General features: G+C 42.0%; 1 protein-coding gene across 13 annotated transcripts in view; it reads right to left on the bottom strand.

Annotated features, from left to right (window-relative positions):
• Positions 1–18,922, bottom strand: part of neo1a (neogenin 1a) — a 163,070-nt gene that overhangs the window by 64,437 nt on the left and 79,711 nt on the right. For all 13 annotated transcript variants that reach the window (XM_087840664.1, XM_087840678.1, XM_087840694.1 and 10 more), the window contains exons 3-4: positions 8,777–9,052; positions 7,271–7,421 (exon numbers count right to left, since the gene is read on the bottom strand). In XM_087840664.1, coding sequence (XP_087696790.1) covers positions 7,271–7,421; positions 8,777–9,052 — 427 coding nt within the window. The remainder of the gene's footprint in view (positions 1–7,270; positions 7,422–8,776; positions 9,053–18,922) is intronic.

The raw sequence follows: 18,922 nt of genomic DNA, 5'->3' as shown, positions 1-18,922 counted from the left end.
GCACGCATGCATACAATCCAAGCAAAGCGAAGACCACGGGGCGGTGTTCTGAAGCGGCGATGCTAATTAGGCTTGCTGTCTTCTCAGATTTCGTGCCAGCATTTATGCTACAGTAGCTCCCCTTCTGACAACTACAACTTTCCACATTGTTTGTCCCAGCAGAAACAACACCATATACAAAGACATCATATATGGCTAAAATTTGTGCAACACGTGAGTGCTTTCGATCTAGCAATCATATGCCGAAGGATGCACTGGAGAGCAACTTGGGGTTAATGTCTTGGAATATTTGGCATGCACACTGGAGGAGACGGTGATCGAATCACCAACGTTCCAATTAGTAGATGACCTGCTCTACCTCCTGAGTAACCACAACCCCAAGACCATATTTCAGTTTCAAACTACTGGAAAGCACAACAACCCTTTCCTCCCTCAGCTCCTTTCCAACATGTCTCTGCTCCAGAAAACTTGTTGAGTACGTTCGTCAAAGCGTATGGGCCTCAAACACAAACTTGTCCCCCGTTTTGCTATTCAGCTTTGACGGCAGCGACAGCCACAGAGGTTTCAGAGAAGGACGTGGACACATTTGGTATGTGTGACTGGTGGCTCAGCCTTCCGTATCACAAACCGGCAGCAAGGTCAGTACACTTGGGTGAGGGGAAGCTGCACATCACTGAAGAGCTGTGCAGGTGGAGGCAGAGCAGTACCGCTGTCACAGAGCAATCAGTGGTGTTGTGACAGTAGTTGGGCACGGGTCATGCTATCTGCAGCATGAGGGGAAAACGGGTGGAATCTTGTCACAACTGTCACAACAACAACAAAGAATATAAGAGAAAAAAAGGGGGGATTCATTATTAATGGATAGAGTGGAAACTCCTAAGATTTTCTCAGTTTGATCTCATGTTCTTTTCACTCTCTGCACTGTGGTGCACTATGAATGCAAACCACTCTGCTCTTCTAGACTTTGTGGTTCAAAGTGAACGCAAATTGAACTTCTCCCATTTTGACCAGAACAAAATCATTACAGTTCCATGAATTTGAATCATGTTCTAGGTGTGCAAAAAACAGATCTCGTCTTAGAGGAAAGGGCAGGCAGCGGGTTGGAATGGTTTCTCCCTCCACTTCCCCATTTTTTTAATGTATACCTGCTCCAATATGAGACATGACGCTGAAGAAACTACCAGGAGAGACAAACAAGATAAAGAAGGAAGCCCGACCGGCCTTAGAAACAAACTGAAGGAGAAATAAATAAAAATTAATGTGCAAGATTAATGAGAAACAACCTGGTGCCAGCAGCACAGGCTCAAGTTTCTCAACTGACCCAGTCATGAAAACATTTTTGTTTTCCTCTGGTTCATAACGGAAAGCTGCGGGACCCTCAAGAGGAAAAAATAAAAAACTCCCACATTCCTTACCTTATTTGCTTTCCCCCCCTACAAAAGGTCCCCAAGAATAAACTGATGGTTTGATTAGTGCATACTGCAATGAAGCCTCGCATAATAGACTTTTGGATGGCTGGTGTGCCTCCAGGTGCTCAAGGCCACCCTGAACTCTGTGTGGTCCTTGCTGTGTCACATTTACAAACCCATAGTACTGCCTCAGGGGGTCATATATCCACATAACACCTGGTGAAGAGACAAAGCAAATGAGGGGAAGTGAGCTGTTTCCGCTATCAGTGAATAAATCCCCATATTCTCAGTCCTACATTGACTAATGAGGTAAATTACACAGTGCGCAAAAAAAGCAGATTCCTTTTAGGACTAAAAACGCAGCCGATTGTGGATCCTGCCCCTGCCCAACAACTGACGGATCTTTACTTGGCAAGAAAAACAACATTGCGATGAGGATGCAAAGAAAAAAATGAATGCTATGACAGGAAGCATGCTTTTAGGAGAGCTACAGACACTGATGTGCTGGAGACGGAGAGAGAGCCTAAAGAGAGACTTCTCTTGCTCCACTCAGAGAGAGCCTGTGTTGTTTGTCTTGTTTTCTCAGCCTGCACATGCCAGCAAAATCCCTCCATTACCTTAACCCCACTCTCCGCTACTGCCATCTATCATTTTACCAATGCTGGAGAAATCTGAGTTCCTATGCAGAATTCTAAGCACACGGACCCTCCTGCCTCTCTGGGAGTACGTGGTGTGCTGGATATTCACCGTGCATGTCAACCTCTCTGAATGAGGGAAAACATGTGGAGCAGAACACTTTCCATTCACACTCACACGGATCTTAATTCCTTAATGTGTTTTGTTTTCTGACTAAGAGAAACCCCAGAAGAATCTTGAATGCTGCTTTAATGTATGCACTTTATCAGGTACATATTTGCTGTATTGTATTGCTGTACTGTAGCTAGCAGTGATGTTTTGCAACTACATTTACATTTATATTCAAGGGGGATAAAAACAACAGAAACATTTACCTGTGATCTCGGTAATGAACACAGTAAAAGCCCAAACAATTGAACTTTTATGAAGATGGTTTTATGGTGGAGGGGCTGTACAGAGTTACGTAAGATTACATTACTCACATTCTGACACTCGGATGACAACAGAGGTTTCTCCATTTTTCCTCCTTAGGCTGCAGAAACTGTGTTCTGTGGTCTGTGTAATCATATCTGTCAGCCGGATGCACACGAAACATCACTGACACCTCTATCATTCGCTGCAAGAGGAGGACCTCAGTGCTAGGTGGACGACGCGCTAATTGCCGTGTGTGACGAAAGAAACAAGTGAAAATCAGGCTAGGCTAATTTTTTGGTTCAGTTTCACTGCCTGTGTTTTTTAGTTTAATGTCCTTTCTCTTTAATGTTTGAAAACCTGCAAAGTTCATGATGGCACATGGAAAATTGGTGTGGGAATTCACAAAAAAATCCCAAAACAACGACAATGGTTGAATGTGCGAGTGTTAACGCTGCAAACACATTAAAAAAGATGTGAAGAACAAAGAAGGTTCAAATTGTGAGTGTCACTATGACTTCACTTTAAAAAAAAAGGAAAAAAAGAGGCAATTATCTATGATTGCATCTGAAGGGGTGGGGATTTAAATGGCAGTGGCATTTGCTCGGTCATGCCGTCTTTTCAAGAGCAGTGGAATCAATCCTTTGGTGTGAATCTTCAAATTATTATTAAGGTACTAGTGGTTTGGATTCCACATCGCTACAAGTCATTCTGCTGAAAAGCGGGCACAACAGTGACACGGTGTCTTACGCGACAGCTATAAATACATGAAACGATAGGATAGCTAACAAATATGCTGAGCTAAATTCCCGTCTTCATGCACAACTAAACGCAATACACACAGTAATATTTAAGCAAACACCGGAGCACAAGGAGGCGAGGAGACAGATGACTTTGAGGCTTTGGAAAGGGGGGCGGTGATTTACATATTCAGTCAATTCCCTGTTGCTGGCCGACATGCATAATTCATCCATTTTATTGACTGCTGAGGAATTCTGTTAGGTGACTGAGAGATACTCCCGAGAACAAAAGATGACTGTCCTTTTCATAAGTGTCATCAGGACCAGTATGTCTGATCCAAAGGCCTGTTTCTCTGTGTAACGGATGACACAAGGCATATTTACAAAGACTGCATTTTCAGTGTGTTGAAGGAACAGCTTAAAGTGCTACATATGCTGTCGCAGTGTTGCTGATATTAATCAAAATAAATGTTGAGCCCGGTGTCCTTGGCAATAGAATTGCTTAGAGCCTAAATTGAATTGAGGCAACATTCAGGACCCCGGCGAATACACAAACAGCGCGTTACAGCGGAATAATCCATCGTATGATCGATACTGAGTGCATTGGAAAACGTAGCATCGGAACAGATAGGCCCTGCTTTTCTACAGACAACTACACTTGCGGTCACTTTGTTATGTACACCTGTTCAGCATCTTGAAAGTGCACATTTCTAACCAGCTAATCGGCACCTTAATGCATTTAGTCGTGCTGAAGTTCAAGCTGAGCATCAGAATGGGAAAGAAAGATCATTTAAGTGATTTTGATCATGGCAAGGTTGTTGGTGCTAGATGGGCTCGTCTGAGTATTTGAGAAACTGCTGAACTACTGGGGTTCTCCTACACAACTGTCTCTAGTGGTCAGAGGGAAACGGCCAGAATGCTTACGAATTGACAGGAAGACAATAGTAACTGAAATAACTTCTCGTTATGACCAAGGTATGCAGAAGAGCATCTGCACAGCACAGTGCATCTTGAAGCAGATGGGCTATAGCAGTTTAGAAGATCACATGGTGAGCCACTACTGTCAGCTGAAAACAAGGTACAATTCATATTAGCTCACCAAAACTGAACAACAGAAGATTGGAAACATTGGCTGGTCCGCTGAGTCTCGATTTCTGCTGCCACATTCAGATGGTTGGGTCAGAATTTGGCGTGAACAACATGAAAGTTTGGATCCATCCTTGCAGCCCTGTATTAACAATTCAGGCTGCTGGTGGTGTAATGATGTTGGGCCCATTAGTACAAACTGAGCACTGTTTAAAGCCCCGAGCACTACCTGAATATTGTTGCTGACCATGACCACAGTGTACCATTTCCTGCTTCCAGTAGAATAACTCATCATTGTTACAAAGCTCACATAATATCAAACATGACAGTGACTTCCCTGTACTTAAGTCACCAGATCTCCATCCGAAAGAATACTTTAAGATGGTAGGGTCAGAATTTGCCGTGAACTATGTGACTCTGTGTTTATACACCTCTCTGTGTAAAATTATTAGTTATTATTAATCTCTTGCTCTCATCCACAGCATGTCTTTCTCCCATCTTCCTCTGAGGAGTGTTTCCAGCTCTTTGTTGAATGTGTGCCATGAAGAATTAAGATAGCTCTGAGGATCAAAGGGAGTACAAGCAAGACATACCTAATGAAGTGTCTAGTAAGTGTATGTTTACGTATAAAAAAGGAGATATTATCCAAAAATTACTTTGCAAGTAGAGAAAAAACACAATGTGTACCAATAAAAGTTGGTGGGTTGCAAAAAACAACATAAATCATTGAATGAGTTGATCAAACAAACAAGAGCTTCACACGTAACAAAGGATAATTTTGTCCTGTGTAAAGTGAGGCAGCATCTCACCGCATGTTTCTTTATAATCACACTCAGACACATGCAGGAGAGCATACGTTTCTGTCCCAGGTGAGCCACAATCAACAGGTCCAGGACTTAATTTTCACTCATGACAAAAGGGTGGTTGTGGTGTCGGGTGGTTGGTCATTCTCTTCTATCGCTTACAAATTTGTAAAAGACTGCAGACTGTGACTGACCGAGATCCAACACGCTTTTTCTTGGTCACAAGAAGAATCTATGAATATTATTCCCAGATCTGACACACTGACCCTGTGAGCCGGACACAACAAAGAGAAATCAGCTACCGATCGACTGAGAGTGGGGCAACCACCTGTTTAGTTTCAGCCCTCTGCTCTGTCCTTGTCTGTCAACATAGAGACATTTTTAAACAGCCAGTAAGGCCTACGTGCCAATACGGGCAAGTGATCCAAATGAAATGTCTCCTGACAGGTTATGAATAACATGCTAATGAGACTCTTCAAAGACCTAAGACAGAAATCCTACTTATGGCAGAAATCCTTTATGCAGCACATTGTGAAAAGACTTTTGAAGATTTCCTCTGCGTCTTTCAAAGTATCTTAAAGAACTTCAGTGAAGTCGGGCAGAAAGTGGAAGGACTAGCAAAGAATTACAGGGAAGAATTAGAAATTCAAGAGTCTGCATTGTCCAAAGCCTCTTTCATCTTGCACTCTTATCGAGTTACCTTTGTTATTTGTTGCTCAGGATAATAGTAGCTGTAAGCCATTGTGAATTCAGACGTAGAGAAAAAGAAAACAAGAGATGTGACCGAGCTGAAGAATCGGCAGCGATACTCCCCACCATCGCTGAGCTGCTCCGCTTTCGATTGGTAGCTTTGACACGTCTTCATCAACTCTCATCTCATGTCTACAGCTCCAGCGTCGCTGCTTTCAAGGCCCTGTTTGTGTTGCGCACCAAAGACCAATTAGATACTCTTTGCAGATTCCCCTTACTCTCTCCCTTACTCTACATGCCACACCAATTTTTAATTGACAGGAGCTCTTCTATCTTTCATGTAATGCCTGGAAGGAACAGGAGACTCTCAACAGGAAAAAAGGGGAAAATTCCACTGCTATTCTTTTTAATTGTCAATGTCGTCGTTAATGAAAAGAAAAAAAATCAAAGGAACAACCTTGGAGATGCATTCACCGCTCATTTTTTTTTTTTGCGCTGAAGGCAGGAGCATCGGGGTCTTCTTCTATATGACCCAGACATCCCTGCTTTTTCACTATGCTTGCTAATTACCAACGGAGACACCCTCGGGGGTTGGCTATGCGAGCTGGATATTGTCTTGTATTTAATAGAAGGTAGATTAATAAGTACCTTTTTACCCAGCTCCCTTTGCGGGTCAGAACATTCAGACAATTCCACAGGCATTAAAAACTTGAGGTGTGGAGCTATGCTTGGAACCAGAGGTTGGAAGGTCTAATGATATTCTCGTTCACACCGCACCGGGGCCTCGCGATTACCAATGTGACGACCTTACATTTAATTTCACTGAACGCCCAAATCCATTCTGAGCTAGATTTAGATGAATGAGCCGCATTTTAGCCACGTTGAGTTGAAGAGTTATTATTCCACAGGAGCACACACAGGGGTTAGGTAAACAAAGTGCTTTCTTAATTGGTGAGAACCAAACTTCACATGTCCAATGCAATTCTCTCTGAGGGATTTGAGCTGCACTGCCTGAGCTAATGAGAGGCAGAGAAGTGAGAGCACAGGCACTGTGACACTCTGTCTTGGCTCTTAATTTGTGAACTTCCCCTCAGCTGGCAACCCCGCAGCCTGCTCTCCTAGATGAAGTGGCTCCGTTGGCACGTCCAGGTCTCCCCCCGGGGCTCTCTGGGTAGCTGTGGCAGAAAGGCATTAATACCTTGGGGAGCAGGCGCCAGGACTAACAGTTTAGCTTCTGGAGGCCAGAGGCACCGGGTACAAAGGAGCAGTACATTACAGTACTCTGCTGCTTTTATAAACCTAGGAATGTGCGAGAGCCCAGGGAAGCTGAGCACAACTGCTTGTGGCTTTACTGTAACTATCGCCAATTACTGGCAACTTTCAGGTGATAATCCAAACCTGTTGTTTTTTTCTTTTTTGTTTAACAAGCTCAGCTTTTTTGATCAGAATAGATAAATGCATCAAACAATAAGTCACAGAGCTGCCCTACACGTACCTCTCTTCCAGCAGCTTGTCTCCAAACATCCAGCTGATGCGTGGTGCAGGGTAACCCGTGGCCACACAGGGCAGCAGCACGCTGGCATCCGTCACCTTGGTCACAGACACAGGCTGCACCAGGAATTCCAGCTTCCTCTCCTCGCCAGTTTCTTAGATGTGAAGGGGGAAAAAAGGGGGTCAGGGTTAAGACTGAGATTAAGCAAAGAATTTCTGGGAAGAATTAAAAACTCAAGAGTTGTTGTCTTTATTTTCCAAAGCCGCTTTCATCTTGAACTCTTATCAAGTGTATTATTTGTTTTATTGATCAGAAAAAAAGGACAAACAAACAATAAATCACAGCCTGCAACAGGAATTCCAGCTTCCCCTGCAGTTTCTTAAGTGACGGGGGGAAAAAGGGGGGTGACCGTTAAGGCTGAGGTTAAGGCTGAGGTTAAGGCTAGGGTTGAGTAAGCTAACCTCCCGTGTCCATCCATCTTACACTTAAGACTGGCTGACAGCCTGACACTCAAACCACAAAGAGTCAGACTGAATAATGATAATGATATCTAGCACAGATAAAGCTGTGTATGATACGAGCTGCAACTTAATGCTGGAATAGCATCGAGTAATAACCACGAGGGTCATGGTCAGCCAGACTTCTTATTTTTTTAATAATGAACTGCTGCGAGTTCACAGGAATGTGTGAAACTCCCACTCAGCGATTCACGGCGAAAATACCAGAGCTGTATTTGGTTGTGGCTTCAAAAGAAAACAAAAAAAGGACACAACTAAACAGGATAATAACTACACCGAATACATTTATTCATGTCCCACCAATATCTGATGGTGTCCACGCAAAAATGTATTTCGATTTTGTCACACAGCTTTAAAACCTTCCCTTTTGTGTGCCTCCAACTTCCTGCCACTCTACCACACATCTTTAGAGGAGGCAAACAGAGATGAAGAACCCCACTGGGGCCTTGTTGAAGTCTGATTTACAGCCTCTAATATCTTCCCTGTGCTGGCAGGAGCCTGGTGCTTAACAACTTAGTAAATAAAACTTCCAGGGGGGTGAGACAAGACCCTGCCACAATGGAATTTGGGCTCCTTTTGAGCTGCAGCTGAGTTACTGTTGCGTCACTGATAACCCCAGTGGGAATTTTACCGCTCCTGCTAGCATTCAAAAATCTCTCACCACAGGTAGCCGGGTCTCTTCACGCTAAAGGTAATGAGCAACCGAGACAGAACTCACTGTACTGCTGTAATTAAATGATGCACTGGACTATATACAAATTTCAATTTACCTCACAAGAGGACCTACGAGGGTCTAAAAGCTCTAATTAAAGATGTGGTGACGCTTTAACAGGTGACAACTGATGACAAGCAGGGTAAAATATTTTAATATTAGAAAACAATACTAGTGTATTCATTATATTGCATAACTGAGTTTACAGCGAGAAGTTCCTATAGTAACAGATGTAGATTCATAATGGACAACATTTCACCTGGTGTTCTCTCAAATTACCTGGTACAGTTTGGAGCTCGGCCTCATCACTCAACTTGGAAGAGCCAACGTTTTCCACAAGGCAGCGATACGTGCCAGCGTCCGTCTCCGAGGCATTGCTTATAACCAGGGCTCCACTCGGTAGCTGGATCAACCTGGTACTCAGCTCCAGGGGCTGTCGGTCTTTCTCCCACCGGATGAATGCCACCAGATCCGAGTTGACCTCACATGCCATCACCTGACTGTCCCCAAGTCGCGCAGTGGCTGGCAACGGTTGGCTGGCGAACCTGGGCATCCCTGCAAGACAGCGATAAGGCAGATGAGGAACACTCATAGCAACATTTTATGGTAGCAGTTTAAGGGGTTTATGAAACCTGAATGAAACAAGCAGGGCTTCGGGTTTTTAGTAAACTTAAAAGCAAAGGCATGCTGACAAATTTGACTGTTTCATTTCACTAAATTTAACTTTAAGCTGCATTTGGATGTAAATTTTTGCTAAGGCAGATTGGAAAGGCAAATTGATTACCATAGCAGCTAATGAAGCTATAAAAAAGAATGTGGAATATCGGTTTTGAACTTTGACTTTGAAGATGCATATTTCGTCTCATCTTTAGAACTGAAAAATATTGGAAGCGCTCTCTTGCACATCCATCCAATTTCTGGTTATATTCTTAGGAGGGAAACAGGCCAAAACCTTCAGCACCCACCTGTCCCAACACACAAACAAACCACCACCCTTCTCCTGCACACCCGTGTCGTACAATCGTTTATCCTTGATGGTGGATGTTAATTTGCCACGCAGAGCAGGAGACACACGGCACTAATTAAAAAAAAAAGCTGGATCCACAGGCTGTTTGCGCTGCTGTAGCCCGACTTTCATCTTGATGCAAAATAATTATTTCCTGGGTTTGTAGTCATTGATCTGAAACCAACACTCCCGGGCCGCTTCCGAAACAATCGCGCACAATGACTTCAATTAAAAAGAACTTACAATGTGTAAACTGCAAATGTTATTCTTGGGTTTATTAGTGAGGCAGAGGGAAGAGTTTGTTGTTTTCCAAAGTAAGAAGGCCACTCCATCTCCAATGAAAAGTGCAACATGCTGTGTTATTATCATGGAGGGCCTCTCGAGGTTTTGGGCCAACTGTGATCGTCTCCTTGGAAATTTGTGCAGATGAAACAAAGAGTCTTGTTTGAGTGTCTGTTTTTCTGTTTATGAGAGCAAGTTTAGCTGCTGTAACTTCGCTGAAGACTTGCTGAGCGATGACTTGGCGTCCGCCCCGTCCTCACCTACAGACATCTCTTCAAATCCCCTGCCAGGAATGGCTCCAGGGTAAATCACACTTTAAGATAAGGGCCCAACAGTGACAGACTCCCCTCCCGGCCTGGGCTGACGTGCGCAGCTTCTCTGAGTATATCTCAGCACAGTTCGGTTAATATGGGCTTAGCTGATGCCAGTGCTGATATTTTTGTAACTGAGCTGCCAATCACCCAATATATAATCATGGCAGGGTAGGGGAAAAAAATAATGAGCTGAATTATTGAGGGATTAAAAGACACTTTCGCCCCTCCCTACAAGCTCAGACTTACTCACTGCTTGGTGCTGCTGAAGACAAGCCACAACTGAAAGAGCGCCTTTGATCATCAGATATCTATCTAGAGGTCAAAAATGACCCCTCAGTCGGGGCCTAACGATGTCTCCTCCACATTTTTTTTTGTTGTTCTTTCAAAAAAATGTTAAGTAGAGGTAAACAGAAAACTAAAATGTATTATGAGGGAAAAAATAAGTTCATTAACTGCATGATGATTGATAATCATGGGTTACACTCATTGAAAAACAAAAAACACTGGACTGATAGATTAAAGGGTTAAAAATGATATATAATAGTGAGGAGAAAAGCAACGGTTTATGAGTTAATGTGTGTCTTAAAATACATTTAAGACATAATAATACTAATCTTACTTTATGCAAATGGACATGTGCACAATGACATCAGGCTAAATCGTGTGCTGTGGCCTCAATGTGCTTATCTGATAAAGACCAAAAAATTAATTAATTAATAGAAATACCAGACAGCCTTTAACTTTATACAGGGCTCTCCAGATAGTAAGTAAATCCTTTAGCCCATGACATTTCTAAAGATGAGAATGACCCTCACTTAATGCATCTGAGGTCTAAAAAGTGACTAGAGACTTAGTGGAAAAGCTTAAGCCTTTACACTCTGGGCCAAGGAAGACACGGCAGAGGGCTCCACAAGTCATCTGCAGACATGCAGGGCAGGGGGAGAACATTGTGTCTGTACAACTTCAGTTCAGACTGTTGTGAGCACTTTCTGACTCGGTCTGCAGTTAGTCAGTCTCCAGCTCTCAATCGACTAATCCTTTGTTCCTCTTGCCTCATCACATCTCCGCAGGCTGTTCATCAGCTTCCCGTGTCTTCAGGGAGTGTGTTTCTGCGTGTGTGTTTGTGTGAGAGTGGGTGTATGTGGGGAGCCTAACTCACAAGAGCATGACAGCCGTTGTGTAACAGCCAGTTATAATGAAGTGGACTGCTTACGATGACATGAATATGTATGCGCGTGCTTATACTTGCGTGTTAGGTGCTAAAGTGTACATAAGCACATTAAGTGTGGGTCAAGGCAGGGGGCATTGTAGATGGGAAGCGGTGAGTGTCGATGCTAACACTATCGATTCTAATTAATCACAATTCTCCATTTAAATCAACTTGGTGGACGCTTCATTTTCCAGAGCCTTGCTCAGCACCATCTATTGAACTGAAGTGCTGGGCTGCCAATCTGCACTTATTATCGGAGTGTGATGGAGCCAAATGAGTCCAGGAGAGCAATGATGTTTCAGCGGCCAAAATTCAAAGACTGGAGGGTTTATTCTAACAGAAAGCGGTTTCATTCTTCATTTTAAGCGGAGCAAAATGTGCCTCCTCTGATCTCATTGTTCCTCCCAAAAACATTTTCATACACCCAGCACTTGCATCAAATGCCTCCTTTGTGGAAGGTGGTTAGCTAGATTCACCAAACCCTGCATTATCTGCTCGGCTCTACCAGTAGAGCTGATAATAATCAGAATGCTAATGAAAGAACACGTCCCTCACTGGATGGAGATTAGCCGAAAACTAGTGCGCCACAACGAATGAGCATAACGACTGCCTGCCCCACCTCAGAGAAAAACCAAGTGCAATTATGTACACGCATACACAGGCGTACCCCTTAAATCACACTGTTGGGTTCTCACTATTCTTAATTAAAATAAGGTATAGAATAATAATGAGCAGCTTAATAGAATTCACAGAAGGCTTTAAGGATCTCCCTTGAGATTCAAGCGAATTAGTGACTGACTGCAGAATAGCTGTCTTTCACCTTGGATCAAAAACATAACTGTGTTTGATGTTACATATTTTCAAGAAGTGTCAGTTACAGTAATTGGCAAAAACTGAAACTGGCTTACATTTTGTGCCAGGGCCTGGGGGGAAATGTCTCCCTATGTGTTGTGGCCAGATGCTGAGTTTGGATTGCTAACATGAAATACCTAATTTTCCATGGAGAAAATATGGAATGTAAAAAATCAAGTCACACGGTTTATGCTTTGGAAGGAGCTCATATTTTTAAGCCCACAGAAACACCAAAGGTTACCGAAAAGACAGGATCTAGCATAATTACATAGTCTAAACGGGTAATTAGCAGAGGGATTTTTCACAATGCAACCCTTACTTCTTCACTTTCAATTAGCATAATAATGATGTCATTAGACTAATGACAGGGCAATAAAACAACAATATATTCTAACACGATGTAATTTATTGATGCATATAACAACAATTTCTTCACTTGCTACTGCTAAACATAAGACCAGGACAGAAAGACTCAGGACACAAACACAAAGATACGATAGCTACGCCAGACAAGTCACGCTTACAGGCTTAACTAGCTTAACTAGCTTAATGTTGCAATCAGCTCAACTCTGAGACACCAGTGTGGGGTGGGCATAATACTAGAATTTCAAACTTTCAAACCCAGCAAGAAATACTCAATTTTTAATACGAATGATAACAGCACAGTCGAGGGAAAAAAAAGACAAGAAAATTAAGATTAGAATAGTAGTATGATATTGTCTGCTACCTAACTCTAAAATTTATGTTATTGGTTTATTATTATTCAATGTCCACTAGCCATATCCCCAATAAGACCCTAACAGATGGCTAATATCAGATACTCACTAATAATTAAATCAGTAACAATCTGAAAGGTTGACATAACTTCCAGGATAGAAATATGAAGACCATGCTAAAAGCCACATTCTATCAGAAGGCCACCGGATGTTGATAGCTGTGGTTGCTAAAAGACTTCCAGTCCCATAGAAATCTATAAGAAAACTGTTTTCATACTTGACCTCTGTAAACACTTTCCTGTTAAGTTTATGGGCTCGGTGACTCATTCCAGATCATACTGAATAAAAAAATTAAGTCTACTTTGCAAATCTTGGTCATATTATGAACAAGATTTGCAAAATAGGACGTATGTTTCAAAACGGAGGAATATCAGCTTGTCATTCAGCTCACTGGCTAACAACTCGTGAATGACAAGTTGTCAAACTAATGGGTGATGTCCCAGCAGCTCTGTCCAGCTTTTATGCTGTCTATGAGTAAAAGAGGTAACATTAATGTGTATGGTTTTAATGTTGTTTAAAAGGGAGCTTTGCTGCCCTTTCAAAATTACCTACAAAGAGTTGTTCAATAATGTTAACATCATGTTCATGTGTTAGTGATGGGAGAGGCTATGTGCTGTGTGAAGTTGTGTCAGATGGAGTGTGCAAAGAAAGCACGTTGGTATTGATACTGTAGCAGATGATCTAATCCAATAGCAATTTTTAGCACCGATTAGTGTCAGAGTATGATTTTTAATGACAATCCTACACTGGATCAAGCTCACTAGCCAAGAGCATGCAGTTTTTGAAATATAACCTAATATAAATTCTACGCTGTTGTTTAATGTTTCGGATAGTACTATTATTGACAGCAGCCAGAGGTAATATTAAATGTACACATCCATAAGCTAAATCTTTAAAAAGTTTAAAAGCAGACGGCAAAGAGGAAATTCTCTAAATGTAGCAACCACGAACAGGAGGAAGAAATATATAACAAAAGAGACGCAACTCATCTTCTCATCCCAGCAAAGAGTAGACTACGGCATCATTCCACTACTTCTTCTTTCTCCCTTTCTCAATTCAACAAGTTCACTGCCATTCGTTGGAGACTGCTGAAAGTCATTCTGGGAAATGTGGAGAAATCAATACGTGAAACTGAGGCCCACAAGTCAGGCTTTAGGAAAGTGGATACACTAGAGACGTATATTAAAACCCGTTGTGTCAGAATAATTCCTAGAATGCATCGACTGTTACAAATGTGCGTGAGTGTGTCTGACCATGCAAAGGGCGCAATAATAACATCCTTTTTGTCCTCCATTATCAACATGTCTCTTTCGGTTTTGCAACCCAAGTACACAAACACAAACAACCGCAATTTCTATTCTTGGTGTTTTTTTATGAAATTCAAAAGATGAGACAGGGCCAAATCAAATTTGCCGAGCCTAAAAAAATAAAAACAAAAACAAAACCCCCACCGCTTTCAGTGAAGTGACAGATCTGACGCCAGCTGAAGAGTAAATTAGACAGAATGTGAAGACATCCAATTAATGGAAACGTAAATCGAAGATGTCAGGTGAATGCAGGAGTGGCAGGGTAATCAAGTAGTCCAAAAAACACAGTCATTTCTGCTGCGAGTGACTGTGAGGAGAAGGTCTGAATGTAATTCCTTGGTATTAAATCTCCATGAACAATATCAGGTTTGTTTTGTTCAGTTCAGCGTCTCTTTCTGCTCATGCTCCCTTTAAAGCTGCAGCGTAAGTGATAATTAATTTTTCTAATTGAAGGTTTCCAAGCTTCAGGCAAGAATATTTTACTAAGGGCTTCCTCCATTACATCAAATCAAGCCATTTAGCCCACATACAGTCTTAAGAACAGTAAAGAATTAATTCACACTGTGCACTATATATATATATATCTGTCAAACACAAAGTCAAACTCAATATATATTCAGATGATTTGTAAATCACTGGTTTATCGTGCAGACCTGAGCTCTTTAGTGCAATTCTGTGCAAAGGTCTTGAACGCCCCCTCATTTCTTTATCTTTTTCTAGGAGAGTGGGAAACATTTGCAGCACATAGATGGAAATGCAGTATATGATGCAAAAGTAGAGTCTGAACAATTCCAGCAAGCTTAAAAGTCAGTATTTGGCATGTTCACCTTTATAGTTCAACACAGCCTGAACTCTCTTACTCAGCTTTCTTGTCATTTCTCTAAACACCCTTCAAGAATAGTTCTCCAGAATTTTTGAAGGACGTTCAGAGCTCTTCTTTTGCAGTCTTGACCATTTTTTACAGATGGCTGCAGACACTCACTTTTGTACTTCTCTGCTGACCTCCTCTGTACATTTTGATGCCAATTTAAAATCAAAAACTTCAAATTTGGATTGTTCACGCCATAAGAACTATAGCCACTGACTTTCAGTCTTGTTCTTTGTTTACTTTGGCATGCCTCCGGTTTTTTCTCCCCGTTTCCTTTCCTTAAGAATAGCTTCTTAACAACAAACCTTCAAATGAGAAATGATCTCAGTGGAAAGGTATTGACTAAGACCGAGTGTTCAGTAGCTCAACAGGATCAACTAAAGAGGCAGAGGCATTTCTCAGGTCAGGTCTTTGCTGGATTTTTTCCCCCCCATTTCTTAAGAACATGACTTTCAGATAGGGATGGGTATCGAAAACCACTTCTTGTTGAGAACCGGTTCCCACTGTTTCAATTCCATGGAATTGTTTGCCATTTTCGCAAACGATTCCCTTATCGATTCCAGTCGCCCGAATGACGTCACCACGTTGCGGAGCGTCATTTACCTGGCAGGAAACACGGCACCTAAGCGGCTCAAACGCTCAAAAGTTTGGTTGTACTTTACGAGAACGGATGACAACACGGCAACTTGCAATACTTGCAAAGTAGATATTTAATTTAAGGGATGAAACACTACGAATATGCAAAAGCATTTGCTCACAAAACACGCGATGACCTTAAATGAATGTCGTGTTTTTAATTCCGCTCCGGACTCGTGAATCTCAACCCAGCAGCAGCGGTAACGTTTGCACGTCCTCTCCCGTTAATACGGCAGGTAAATAATCAACTAACAGTGCATATTATGTTAGCGCAATCTGCCTTATTACAAAACCTGCTATTACTGTGCATTTAGGTGACCATGATGAGACAGACAGAGTCTGGCTGGCTCAGATGCTGGCAGTTCTCGCTGCAGTCTACCGGTAGCGTCTCCTTTCAGGCCAGGATAGACAAATGTCACCGAGCAGTGACTAAGTTTGTGGTCAAAGGCTTGCACCCATTTGCCACAGCAGATGCCCCCGATTTTCAGTAAGTGAATGTGTAGGCAGGGACATTAGTGGATATTCTTGTGTAATTGCTACAGAATAATTTATGTTATACTTTGTTATTGCTACAGAAGAATATTTATTTTATTATTTTACATTTACAATTTTTTTCCCCGGGGACCTTGTGACACCCCATGGAAGAGCCGTAGGCTGGATCTCTTAAGATGTCACTGTTGGGTTTGTAAGGCCATGTTACTCCTAAATTTCTATCTTGTTCAAAGAGAAGATATAAAACAAAGTTCTAAGCTAATCGACCTTAGTGTTCTCCTTTTTTTTTTTAAAAAGAATCGATAAAGAATCGATAAAGAATCGAATCGTTAAACAGAATCGAAAATGGAATCGGAATTGTTAAAATCTTATCAATACCCATCCCTACTTTCAGATATTGTTCATTTGTTGCAGATGCTATTTTAATCAGGATTTCTTGTGCAAGACTGTCTCGTATGCTACTAAAACTCTAAAAACTTTAAAAACTAGACTTATTTTTTTTAGCAGCCACGAGTCCCATTATACTATTCAACATCCGATCAAAGTGCCATGCATCTAATATTTAACCTGCCAGTGGACCAACTCTTTCTGGGTTTCTTAAAAACAGAAAAAAAAAACCCAAAACAAAACCTGAACAAACAAAATAAGAAGTAGTAAAAAAAACCCAACACTTTCCCCAAAATTCTCCACAGGATCTAGCACACAAAATCCTTCCACCCCCTAATAATAGTGCATTAATACATTAATGTATTCTGTATATGCATAAGCTCAGACAGCACCATGGACGCCCATAAGCAAACAATAACAAGGATAGCTGCTCTTAGAGAGAGGCGTTTATATTTCTTCTTTGCTCTATCTGTTATCAAACTTTAATTGGATTGTATTGCAGAACCCACTCAAACACTCAAAGACATTCCCTCCAAACAATAAAACCACAACGCTACCCCCACCACCCTCTCCCGCCCACCCACCATCACTCTTCATAAAGGCACTTCAGCATTTATTGTACAAGAAAAATATTTCTTTCTCGCACTAATGCAGCCTAGATCGTGATGAAATTAAACGTTGAGGGGTGGTGCTTTGCCTGTGTCCTTAAGTGGCTCTGCATGCATGAAAAGCACAGCATGAATTCTTTATAATGCCGTGCCAAGAGGGAGTTAGTTTGGGCGTTTTTAGATTTAATATCAGAAGTGGTCAAGAATCAAGCTGGTTTTTCAAAGAAAACCTTGATGTTTAATTACAAAGTTTGCATGGCCCACATAGGGGAAGATATTATGGCTGCACAGCCACTGCGGTTGTCCTTCTTAAGAATGCATGCAAACTTGTACATTTAAATGCGTCCGATCTGCTAAGCAAATAGACGTTTTGGAATCACAAATTCTGGGAGATGTTTGCTCGCGCTCTTTACCCGCTAGGCAGTAAAAGGTAACAACAACTTTCATCCCATCTGGGGGTGAGAGGTGGGAGGCCTCGGCGAGATTGACAAGAATGCAAACAGAATTAATTAACGAACGTGTACTGGAAGCTAACACCAAAGTTACTGGGATTATCCATCGCGTATAAACCCAGACATGAGCATGACATGCTGAGGAAATGATGAAACGTGAACGTCTGGCTGTGTCATCGCAACATGCTCGTCTTTTTCATCAACGGGGTGGAGTGACAATGATGTGATACAGTGCAATAAATAGACTGGCTTTTTATTTTTTTTAATCTTTGTTAAATTTTCATCCAAACAGCTACCAGTTAGAACACATGGCTAACAATGACATTGGTTAACAACTGAACTAAAACAAAAATTCAAACTGCTTACTCCAATGAGACAGTTGGAAACATGTAACAAACAATGAGCTCATCAGTGGAAAAAAAACCTAACAATAAATCAGTACTTCTAAACTACATAACGTGTGCAGTACAATGGTAACCGCAAGTGCATACACAGAGAAAAGCTTGTGTTGTGTACACACGTCAGAAGAGCAGACAGAAGACGGGTGTGTGGGTGGTGTGCCACAAAAGTCAACCTCAGACTGGGGTCCTTATTTTCTCTTTTGAGCTGTGTAAAGATGACAGAACAAGCATTTCCTGACCTTGCATCCAGCCACAGCTTGAACAGAGTAGTACAGTGAAAACATTAGGCAGCTGGTACCCAGGAAAGACGCATCGGCCTGTTGTTACATTTGAAATATGGCACAGCAGAAGGCAGTCGCGAAATAGATGCATAGTTTTAATGTTGCAAGAATGAAAACAGACGCCTATATGTGTAGTGCTGGTGTATTCGGGACTGATCCTCCCAACTTCCTTATGTATGTTAAGCTAACTCAGCAAGGCTAAACAGCTCTTAGCTAGGGGAGGGGCATTTGGAACTGGTACGCCGCTCTGGATGAAGACCAGATTTTGAGTAAAGAACAGCTTTCTAAACATTTATGACAAGCAGCAGATTGGCCCCGCGGCGCAGCTGCAGAAGGCGCCTCCACCTAGTTGTGACAACTCTCACCCGTTACAGGGACTATTTCTTTTTTTTTTTTACTACTACGCTCTTGGTAACACACAATATAGCATGCACTTTAGAGGACAGTCGCTGCAAAATAAATGTCAGTAACCCGCCTCTCTGTCTCGATCAGGATGCTTGCTACCACTGTGACAGGTTTGATTTCCGGCTTTCATTTCTACTTGCGCATGCTT

This window comes from Neolamprologus brichardi, chromosome 1, assembly GCF_056152115.1.
Source record: "Neolamprologus brichardi isolate AB-2024 chromosome 1, ASM5615211v1, whole genome shotgun sequence".
NCBI lineage: Eukaryota > Metazoa > Chordata > Actinopteri > Cichliformes > Cichlidae > Neolamprologus > Neolamprologus brichardi.
The sequence above is the reverse complement of the archived record's forward strand: the minus strand, read 5'-3'. Positions and strand labels throughout refer to the sequence as shown.